The following is an 11,358-nucleotide window of genomic DNA, read 5'->3' on the forward strand; positions in this document are numbered from 1 at the left end:
CGTCTGCATCTTCTCGAGCTGGACATGAGCGTCTCCGTCCCTCTTTGCCTAACCATCGAAGAGGTTGGAGTTCTGCGTGAGTCTCTCTTCGCCAAGAGAAATTTAGGAGACCCCGCCGCGTTCCTTCTGGCTAAATTGTTAAGGTGTTTCTTCTCTTCCCCTCCATGGCATGCAATCCAGCAGTCGCTCCAAAAATAGCGCCATGGCACGTCCCACGCGATCAGCCTGGTGCTATAACAAGTCCAAGCCCGGACCTCGACCACGTCGCAGCCTTGCTAGGCGAGAGGGGTGGCACTGCAGACGAAAGTAATGGCGTCGGCTTCTTCACGGGCGGCTCTTCTGTGCTTCCTCCTCTTCTTCGGCAGCATCACCCTGATCCAGGTTATTGTCTTCTCCAGATATCGGTCCGTTAATTAACCATGAGATGTAATGGCTTCAAGTTCCTTTTCGTCGAACACCTTGTGTGGTTGGTTTCAGGCTGAAGAACTAAAGAAGGTCACCAGCAAAGTTTACTTCGACATTGAGATTGCTGGAAAACCTGTCGGTACGTATGCGTAGTTCGAAGTAAAACTACTGCTATCTCAGTCGGGTTTCCATTGAACACATTGATGAACGTGCAGGTCGAATAATTATGGGTCTATTTGGGAAAACTGTGCCGAAAACAGCAGGTATTCTTTCATGATCATTCATCTTTGGATTCATCTTTCTCAGGTATTCCATAATTACAACCATCATACAAGTAAAAACCAGCAAGCTAACTTTTCTTCTTCGACTCTCTCTGTTTCTGCTGCAGAAAACTTCCGAGCGATTTGCACAGGTAATGAATGCTAACCTTACTCTTCTAGCAGTGTGTGTTAGCTAAAAGAAGGTGCATTGAGATGCTCTTGTTCATAGGTGAGAAAGGTCGGGATAAATATGGGGTGCGTCTTTACTACAAGGGAAGCACATTCCACAGGATAATACCCCATTTTATGATCCAGGGAGGTGACATCGTGTTCGGAAATGGCAGGGGAATCGACAATATTTATGATGAGCCATTTGCTGATGAGAACTTCAAGCTCAATCACACTGGACCTGGTAAGCACCGCACCTGTCTAACTTGTCCTCTGTCCCGTTGCAGCAAGCATGACGTGCTAACCATCAAGCTTTGTTCTACTGGTTGGTGCAGGACTTCTGTCCATGGCAAATGCTGGCCCCGATACCAATGGATGTCAGTTCTTCATCACCACTGTAAAACTCACAAGGTACTCGACTTGGTTGAAACTGTTTACATGTATATAGATTCTGCAAGAGTCGGATGATAGCTTTGTTCTCCAGGTTGGATGGAAAGCATGTTGTGTTCGGTGAGGTGTTGTCAGGAATGGACGTGGCGTACAAGATTGAAGCTGTAGGGCAGGCGAGTGGCGTCCCCAGAAGCAGAGTCGTGATTGCAGAGAGTGGAGAATTGCCATTGTGATGTACACCATCTTGTTCTATCAGCTGTAACCTCGAAGAACATTTGCCGGATTGCTAATTGGATATGTTATCGCTCTTCTGTCCTGCATTCATCTTCTTGTGTTGCTGTGATCTTTGATGCAAGCCAGAGGGATGACAGCTGATATATATATGGAAAGAGCTTTACGTGAAACACACACACTGTTATTTGATGTTTTGTAAAGCATATAGAATTCGCACACGATCGAAAGCTTTCGCCACAGCAAACACGAGGAAGGCAGCATTGAGGACGTGCAGTGTCGCAGTTGGTTCATGGAAGATAGTAATCCGAGGTCAAGGTGCGGAACACCGGTGGCTGCTCCGCTTCCAGCACCTCGGCCACCTTCTTCAGGAGATAGACGTACACCACCCAGTCCCCATCTGCCGTCGCGCTCGGCATCGGCATCACGTAGCCGGTGCTTCCGCCCCATGGGAAGTGGTACGACCCGAACGCCGCCTTCCCCCACCCGAACTGCACCTCGGCCACCGGGAACTCCCTCCCTGACGATACCACGCATGCCGGTCCCCCTTCCTTGGAGTAAATCCTCGCCACCGCCGGCTCTGGGCGGTGCGCCTCCACCCAATCGACCAGCCCCCGGAAGTGTTCCTCGGTGGCTTCCTGCTGCAGCCACGAGTGGACCACCTCCGCCACCTCCGCCAGCTCCATCCGCCGTAGCTCCTCCACGCGCAGAGTGCCGTAGGGGATCGACAGCACGTTGCCGAAGTAGCTGGACATAACAGTGTCGCGGAGGCGAGCCCGGCCGTCCACCACGATGCCCATGCGGCACCAGTTGTCCCCCGGCGCCGCCGTTATCGCCAGGGCGCGCCAGAGGTAGGCGGTGAACGCCTCGATTTTGGTTCTCCCCTTGGTGGACGACTGCATGCGGTCGATGTCGGCGGCGGCGATGTAGTAGATGCGGTTGATGGCTTCTTCGGAGTCATCAGGTTCGGGGGGCGGGAGGGAGGAGAAGGGGACGTAGAGGTGGTCGAAGGAGTGGTCGACGCGGAGCGGGCTGCGAGGGAACAGGAGGGAGCGACGGAAGGCGGGAAGGCAAGACAGGGGCTTCGATGTGGAGAGCTCCGACCAAGCCACCAAGAACATGTTGGTGGAGCAGGCATCGGCGACGCGGTGGTCGAACGCGCAGGCCAAAACCAGGCTGCCGCACTTGAGCTCCGTCGCCTGTCGTGTCCACCAAAGCTCAAACAGATCATTCAATTACAGAGGATTGGCATGATCGGTAGGTATACGACACCATCTGTTCGACAATATAGGCCACCATTGCCTGCGCCAGTAGAAGAAATAGGCCACGCATGTACCTGAACACATAGAACTCCTCCCTTCTTGGGCGGCACCAGCTTCCCCTCGACGCTCTCGCTGGGGTGGCATAGCCGCAGCGCCCTGAGCTCCACGTCCGCCTGGGCCACGACGAAGTCCACCCCGCGGTTGTTGCAGAGCAACTCCGGCTCGCCCGCCGAGTTCGCCACGACCTCGCCCGCGAAGGGGTAGTACGTCTCGAGCGTTTCCGCTAACGACGCCTTGAGCGAGCAGACCATGGGGGCCAGGGAGGGGTAGTGCTTCCCCCTCGGCTTCTTGTAGCAGAAGAAGACGCCGACGTCCAAGGCCGGTAAGAGCAGGTCCAGGTTCGACAGAGGTAGCCGGTGTTCACCCACCGGCGACGCCGCCGCCACTGTCTCCGTCTCCTTCACTGTTACCGTGTATCCTGTGCTTCTAACCATGTCTGCGTTGCTCTCGTCGTTCACAAAGAGAGTAAGCAGGAGGAAGCTACGTGGGAGTGCTCGAAGAAAAATATGGCGAAGAGGGATTCATTTATAGATCGAGAGGTAAGCTTGGCAAGAGTGTAGCTCCGGTACAGATGACCTGAGCACATCAGAAAGAAAGAAAGAGAAAGAGAAAGCATCTACTACGTTTGATTTCTTGGCCATGCACGCATGCATGACATGCATACATCTTTGGTTGATTAACCACAAGAGAACACAATTGTAGTAAGCATTCATATACTTAATATGCTTCATATTACAAGTTAGAATGTCGCTTTTGGTGGTATTTATACTTATATCAGCAATTGTACTAAACATTCATGCACCTGTATGCTTAAAGAACGAAGACTGTAATTTTCATGTTACTTTTAGCTATTGCATGCATAGATCAATGATCACCAACTGATGAAAAAGCAGAAACTGGACATGCTGACAGACAATGAAGATGAAAGTGAAAGATTAACCATATGTTTTGAGTGGATGATAAATTGATGGAAAAATGGTGGGTTTAGCATTATTGCAATTGGAATATCTTTGCCAGATATTAGCATATTTGTTGGTGCAACCTTTATCAACTCTAGAACAGATATAATGAGATCTGGGATGTTGTTGTGAAAGATCTTTTGGAGAAGGGTGAAGGACCTAATAGATAGCTCTGAAGTCATGTATCCTGCAATCAATTCTTCTTAGAAGATCTCAGCATTGAAAAGAGAAATATCTCATTAATTCCAAGGAGTTCAGTTTCTCTAAGTGTCCTTCAAGAATGAAGAGAAGTAGAAGAACAATTAATGTTGTCATCTATCTTCTAACTTCATACCTTTGTAAGAACTGACTGATGATGAGAGATCTGTTTATATACTTACTGATGGCTTAAAACAAAGCTAAAACAATCACAATTACGATTATAAAAAAGATACATTCTTTGTTGATCAAAGTCATTAATCTTTTTAACTACTTGTTGGTTGAATCACTGAATCATGCATGATGGATTGAGTGGATGTGAGTGGGTAAACTTGAGAGATTATGATGAGCAATGGTCCTCCTTTCCTCTAGGAAAGAAACAGTTGTTCCATGCATGTCCACACAAGCTGACAATGAGATTTCATCTAATAATATGAAAGCTTTTAACACTGTAGAATCGAATGGAATGGCTTGCAGTCATTCTTGTTGCTGTCAATCGTTGTTAATGGACAGACCGCAGCAGTAAATTGAAGGATGACGACCTCTGGTTTGCTGTGGCAGTACATCACATTTGTGGAGATGAATCCAAAAGCAGTGTGATTATTAGCACATTGTTTACATGCACTTCACCATCCTTAGGTCAGTTGTACATTTCTGAAAGATGAAATTGCTGCACATCAGATCAGGAAGAGGCAATTGCATGATCAATCTGTCATAGTGTAGTTGTTGGGCAATGTTGATGCTCAATTCTTTTCATTCATTCCTTGAGATGAACTCAATCCTCCTGCTCAATTCTTTTCAATGGTTTTAAAATGGTCATGATCATTTCGATCATAAAGTAAGAGAGAGTTCCTATCAGAATGTAGTGATAGGTCTCAATCATCTACCAACCACAAAAACACAACTTCTTGCTAATGATCGGCTCAAATCACTTCAAACTTACCCTATTAAACCTAACTATTGTGAAGAGATCAGCCGTAACATCAAACCCAGCAAGAGATACAACCTTACTCTCAAAACTGGCATGATGTCCATAAATCGATAGCTCGAGGAGATCGCGTTTGGTCACAAAGGAAACATGCTGTTAAAAATCAACATCACTTCTATTATGTTATGATGACACACGAGCAGCCTGCAGTAAGGACGATGCGTGCATTAGGACAAAGAAAGCTCTATGATATCGTCAGCCTCATCTCATATTTCATTCTTTAGGAGGAGAGAAATACTAAGGATTAAGGAAAAAAGATCTTTTTTACAATAAATCAGAAGCTTTTAATTCATAGAAAAGAATAGAAAAAACTGAAAAGTGGGTTGATCCCAGTCTAATAAAGTGAGTGAATTCTATGTCATTCATCACACCCTTCAAATGTCCCAAGTGGTCTGCTCAGATTATACTGTCTTTGAGATCTTGTGCCATGGCACTCTTGTGAAACTGTTGATACTGGATAGAAGTTTAGACAACAAGCTGACAAATTTTTAGCTATATAAACAAAATACAAGACTGCATCTTGTAAAGAGACTCTTTGTTTCACATGGAAGCTATGGAACTTACACAACACAGCTGACAGCAAAAGAAAAAAATAGATTTACCAAAATGGTAGCCTTTTCTTCAAAGGTAAGACAAATAAAATTCAAATACAGAACAATTTTTTTCTACTTCAACAACCAGTCCCGTAACATCATGAATTATACAATGGGTTGCCCTTTTTTTCTTCCAGTTTCAATCCGTGGCCATTGGTTCAGATATGCAACATCTAAAGCGAGCTTTGCGGACAGTGCATATGATCTCCATCTCTGCAATCTCCAGCATCCTGACCACCTCGGGGAAGGGAGGACGCACATCAGGGTTCGCGTCCCAGCAGCGAGTCATTATCTCGCCAAGGGCCAGAGGGCAATCATGTGGTATGGTCGGCCGAACACCCTTATTTACAACAGCAAATGCAGCCTGCACGGCTGACATGTTCTGGAAGGGAAGCATGCCGGTTATAAGCTCCCACAATACGATGCCAAAGCTATAAACATCAACTTTCTGATCGTAGGGTCTATGTTGGATCATCTCCCTGCATACAAGACCTTACTCCAATTAAGCATCAAAATGGAAATCAGCAATGTAAAAGAATAACAGTGACTAAACTTGGTATTAAAGAAGAAAACAGAGAATGAAGTTCAGATTCAGCCATTGATAGGTCAGAGTTGCTTTCCAAAATCAGTTTGTGTACCTACATGTCAATGAACAGCAGGTGCAAGGCCTGCAAAACTCCTTAATATTGTATGTATAACAGACAGTAAGCTTACTGGAGCCTGTACTACAAAATATGTTTTAATTGAAATATGTTCCACCGACAAAAAATAAGCCTTTTCATAATTTATGATATACCAGTAAAGCCTCATTTTCTAAATAAACTGCTTTTGGGAAATCCAGCCGGAAGCTTCCACATATCCAGTGAAGCTTTAATGCCAAAAATCAGACAGACTAATAAATAACACTGCATTATCTGAACAAAAACCCATGATCAAAATGTCATGTCACTGCATTAGTATTTGCATCATAAAGAACTAAGATTTCTCAAACTGACAAGACAATGAGGCTGCAAAGGAATGAGATGGAATAGACTGCACTAGAAATGGCTACGCAATAAGCACTGATGCAGAAGACAACTACCAAGCATTAGCTGGATTGAATAATTGAGATGGAGAATTAAAACAACAAAACCAGAAAGGTTCCATAAGTATCTTTTTTAACTAGTAGTATACATAATAGAATAGTTTGGGGTTGAATTCTTTGCTCAGTTATCTTGTGGGAGACACAGTTTTTCAGTAATAAATATTAGTGCTTATAACAAATATGTGCTTATAACAACAACAAAGCCATGATGTCCCAACTACATTAGTTGTGTATACAGTATAAAGGGGCTAGCGATTTGTAAATGCATTGTGTTTTCAGATGGCAAAATTAGATACTCTATTTTCATCTAATTATAAACACTACGATCATGTACACTAGAGTGCATGGATTTAGTTGCCCCTTGACACCCCATGTGTCAAACTATTCCTGGAATCTTTGCATGATAAGGACTGCATGCAGTGCAACATCATAGGCATATTCCAAGCACATGCCTAATTTTACCCAAGGACAAGATGCCAGAAACAGTGGCCCTGCTGCTTCCTCTATGGCACAATGTATACTGCATAATAAAAGGGATTCGATGGGACATCTAACTAGATTCAAAAGTGAAGACTAGTTGTTGATAAGATGAGAGAAATACGTGTAGCAAACACCAGCATAGTTTCACCATTGAGAAAGTTTTCTCATTGGTAAAGCCAAATTCTATGGAAAATCTAAACCTGCAGAAATCCACTAGACTCCTAATAACTATTTATGACCTTAAGTGGGAAAACCACAATTAAAAAAAAATCAACATGAAAAGCTCATGATACAGGAAAAGTAGCCGCAGAAATTTTCTTAAAGACCCTTTCCACCAAAAATACCATTTCCCATATACAGTAGTCTTTGGAAGCATATGCAGCTATATCTGAAATATTATGGGACTACTTGGACCAACAAGATTCGAATAAGAATTAAGATAATGCCATATAGCTAAAGTATCATGAAATATTTGATAAACAAGTTCATTCATAACAAAACTTCTCCTATAGTCAAGATTTTGCCAAAAGAATCTAAGGTGATTTTTATTGCCAGATAGGGCTATTTATATAAGCTTGCCCCAAAAGAGGCATGAAAACAATAACAGAACAAAATGCACTGATGCTGCTAGTCAATACCAAATTTCTGCTCAGTCATTCTCAAATAAGGAGCTTGATACCAAGTACATACACATGCATCAAATACTTGAACACCATTCACATAATGTTAGGACATGAAATCATGACCTCACCAATTATTGACTAAAAAGCAGGTAACAAACTGTACGCTTAAATTATTTCAAAATAAATGAATAAATTGGCTTTCTTTCTTGCATTTTCAGGAGGCAAAAAATTTCTTCCTAGCATTCTTCTCATTTGTTGATAAGATGCTCTAGAGAAGGAAGATATGAGTACAAAGAGCAAAACTTGACATCAATATTGAACAAATAAAAATAATTAATGATAAGAGACTTTTGGGTTGTCCTTAATCAAACATAATTGGAAACCTACTGTATGTTAGGTGCCGTGATAAACTGGAACAGATATGTCCTTTTTATCAACTTCTCCGAATTTTCTTGTCAGCTTTCTCAAAAGGTTATTACCAAAAACACCAAATGGCAGACTACCTCAATTGTCATCCTCAACATTTTGCAAAAAATGTCTAAGTTCCAACAATATAAAGGTAAAGATAAAAGCTTGCAAATATTTGTAGATCTTATTAGCAAGAATAACAATTATATAAAAGATATTGAAGGAACTACAAAATCTTAGCATTCCATGCAAATATCATAGAAGAAATTTTAATAAATCATATACCAAATCTATGGTGCAAGGTCAAGCAGAACTAGAACATAATTTGCAGCAAATACTTCTAAAGAAATTTTCGTAATGATACAAAAAGAAAGTAAAATTATTCACTTACGGAGCCATCCAACGGTATGTTCCAGTCTCGGGCGTCATCCCTTCAGTTTTCACCTCGATACGAGCCACTCCAAAATCAGCAATCTTTATTGATTTGTCTGTGAATATCAGAAGATTATCTGATTTTAGATCCCTGTGTATAAAACCTAGCCCATGCACATAGGCCATCCCTCTTGCAATGTCAAGAGCCTGTCTTACTGCCAGTCTTAGTGGTACTGACCTATTCTGCCTCTTCATCAAGAACTGCCTCACGGAACCACCCTTAGCATACTCAGTAACAATGCACCACACAACAGGCTTCCTACATGCTCCAATCAACCTCACAATATTTGGGTGCTTCAGAGTAGCTAACATCATAACCTCCTGCACAAACTGCTGCTCCATCAACTGTGTTCTCTCTGGGTCATTCTCAGGTCTCTCAAGCAGTTTAATAGCGACGTCTTCTCCATTGTAGGTACCCTTGTAGAGCTTCCCGAAGGCCCCTTGAGCAAAGGGCAGACCCATATTGAGCTTGTTAAGATCGATGGTCCACTCCTCGTAACCTTGTAGAGTCTCCGTAGGGTGTCCAATATCCATCAGGGCATGCACCAATGCATCAGCAGCCAGCCCAGGGTTAACCCTGCCAGGTCGCAGGACACTGTGGTCGACCGAGAAATTCGGGATCGCAATCTGGCGGAGCCCAGGGTGGTTGAGGATGCCAGTACGTGAGTCACTCGACCCAACGCTACTGGCGTCCCTTGACATGGCAATGGACCCGCCATCGACGCTGGTCTGGATGCTGTTGATGCTATCAATCGACATGTTGGAGCCCTCCCCGAGCTTCCGGTAGTACGCCATATAATAGAAGCTGTTCCCGTTGTCGATCCCTACACCGCTACCCATGATTCCAGGAAATCTAGGTCCTTCCAACATCTCCAATCCAACAAAAACCCTCCGATGAGCCAAGCCCCAATTTTTACGCGAACCTCAGCATTCAAGCTTCAATGCAAATCCCAAGAACCTAAAATGAAACCAGTCCTTATAAGAGGACGGTTTTCACCTTATTTCATATCCAAAATCTCGCAATCCAAACATATAGCACCGAAGAGAGATAAAATTCACAAGAATCAAACACTATTTCTCCATTCCTTTCGAGAATAACCGATCTGAACTAAGTTGATTACCTCTCGAAGTCACTATATCTTGACCAAACTCCAAGGAGAAACTCCACAAGGAAGATGGAAATAAAATCACAGAAAAGCAGCGAGCATTTAAAGGAGAAGTGAGCAGGGAATTCCACGACTCACAAAAACCAACTGATCTGGGTCGAGAGACCACTGATTTAGACGAGACTTACCTCGATCGAGAGGGTTTTCTCCCGAGAGAAGAAGAAGAAGAAGCAGAAAAACAACCAAGAGGAATCCAGGACAGGGATGTCGGAAGGGAGAAATCGGAGGAAGAAAAGAGGAGGAACGGCGAGGAGGCGAACATCTTTCACCCTCTTTTGGGATTACCGGAGAGGGACACAACGACGACCAGAAGCGGACAGAGGAAGTCGTTTGTTTCTCTCTCTCTCTCGATCACGACTTATTAATCTTTTTCCGAGGTGGCTTTTTTATAGGGCACGTTTAAGTATTGTTAAACGCGTGTTAAATGTGCCCTCGCGACACAACGAGATGATCAAAACGCCAGCCAGCCTGGCAAGAGATGCTTTCCTTAATCCATATTTCCTCATTAGACAGAATTAGTCGCGATTATAAATACTTTAATACCTGTGCTTGCAGGTGGAAATTACAAGTTCAAAAAAAATAAAAACATATATATATATATATATATATATATATATATATATATATATATATATTGTACATTGCATGGACGCATCGTGGCTAAGAAACTGTTACATGTCAGCATTGTGGGTTGCCCACGTCAGTTTAATTTATTGGCATCGCTTCTTGTAGTCGATTTAGTTACGAGTTAAGCCACGTAAATCTGATGCATGATGGAAGGGGAAGAGGAGGAGAGGAAACAGAAGAAGGAAAAATTTTAGCATGTTTTCTTTGTATGTATCCCTAAAAATATCATTTGAAATATATTTAGGGTGCTTTTGAAGTGTCTTGATGACCCCCAAGTGGTCCCGAGATAATTTGAATGTATTGTATATATTAAGACTAATGTCGAGAGAAGTTTTTCGATCTGATTCTTTTTATGTACAAATTAGTTACGGAATATCGAACGAATATATATATTTTTTTAAAAGAATCTCTTAACAAAACATAAAGATTATATTTTATATCAAGCTTTGGAAGAGACGACTTGTAACTACTTTGGTAGAGGTACGAGGGTGACCAAAATCCCTCTTATTTCATGTTAATTTTCATATGACACTTACATATCGGATGATAATTGATCGTTAATATATTCTTTATCATTAATTATTTTATTTTTTGATTAATTCTAAAAAATATATATCTAGTGAATTTTTTGGGTCGATCTTATTTTTTTCCTATGAATATATTTATTTTTTTGATTTCTCCTAATATCAAAAGGCTCACTTATTTTCCATAGTTTCTAAGATGTTCAAGAAAATGAGCGTAATACTTGGTTACACCCTTAGACCATTGGATTTGGATTGATTATTACTGTGTTATAAATGGATTTAATTCCTCATAAATAAAATTTATATTATTTATTATAGTAATAGCTCTATCAAAACTAAGTCTATTAAAAAATATTGCAACTACCATAAATTGATTTCTATGTTAGTTGTAGTCTTTTTTAAAAGACTTAATTGGGGTCAATATCATTAAGATAAATAATACACATTTCAAATTTGAGAGGGCAGAAACGTCAATACTCATAATATTGGAAATGTCCCAA

General features: G+C 42.2%; 3 protein-coding genes across 5 annotated transcripts; 1 reads left to right on the forward strand and 2 right to left on the reverse strand.

Moving 5' to 3' along the window:
- The first annotated feature begins 309 nt into the window (after window positions 1-309).
- On the forward strand, window positions 310-1,499 carry LOC135618027 (peptidyl-prolyl cis-trans isomerase CYP19-4-like). Its single transcript, XM_065118928.1, has 7 exons — window positions 310-381; window positions 478-544; window positions 621-668; window positions 794-817; window positions 895-1,077; window positions 1,169-1,256; window positions 1,318-1,499. Exons 1-7 carry the CDS (start codon window positions 310-312, stop codon window positions 1,454-1,456), a joined length of 621 nt encoding a protein of 206 aa, XP_064975000.1. The 3' UTR covers window positions 1,457-1,499.
- A 117-nt stretch (window positions 1,500-1,616) lies between these two features.
- LOC135616697 (coniferyl alcohol acyltransferase-like) lies at window positions 1,617-3,280 on the reverse strand. Its single transcript, XM_065116170.1, has 2 exons — window positions 2,791-3,280; window positions 1,617-2,653 (listed from the first exon to the last, which is right to left on the reverse strand). The coding sequence occupies exons 1-2, from the start codon at window positions 3,208-3,210 to the stop codon at window positions 1,745-1,747; spliced, it is 1,329 nt and encodes a 442-aa protein (XP_064972242.1). The 5' UTR covers window positions 3,211-3,280; the 3' UTR covers window positions 1,617-1,744.
- Window positions 3,281-5,399: 2,119 nt separating this feature from the next.
- On the reverse strand, window positions 5,400-10,050 carry LOC103990600 (serine/threonine-protein kinase STY13). Of its 3 annotated transcripts, none has more exons than XM_009409796.3 (3): window positions 9,836-10,050; window positions 8,501-9,499; window positions 5,400-5,993 (listed from the first exon to the last, which is right to left on the reverse strand). In XM_009409796.3, the coding sequence occupies exons 2-3, from the start codon at window positions 9,409-9,411 to the stop codon at window positions 5,654-5,656; spliced, it is 1,251 nt and encodes a 416-aa protein (XP_009408071.2). In that variant the 5' UTR covers window positions 9,412-9,499; window positions 9,836-10,050; the 3' UTR covers window positions 5,400-5,653. The 3 variants fall into 3 exon arrangements, with proteins under 3 accessions (XP_009408071.2, XP_018684970.2, XP_009408070.2); XM_018829425.2 differs by having other exon boundaries at window positions 9,663-10,050; XM_009409795.3 differs by having other exon boundaries at window positions 8,501-10,050.
- Between the last annotated feature and the right edge of the window lie 1,308 nt (window positions 10,051-11,358).

Source organism: Musa acuminata, chromosome BXJ2-7 (assembly GCF_036884655.1).
Source record: "Musa acuminata AAA Group cultivar baxijiao chromosome BXJ2-7, Cavendish_Baxijiao_AAA, whole genome shotgun sequence".
Taxonomy (NCBI): Eukaryota; Viridiplantae; Streptophyta; class Magnoliopsida; order Zingiberales; family Musaceae; genus Musa; species Musa acuminata.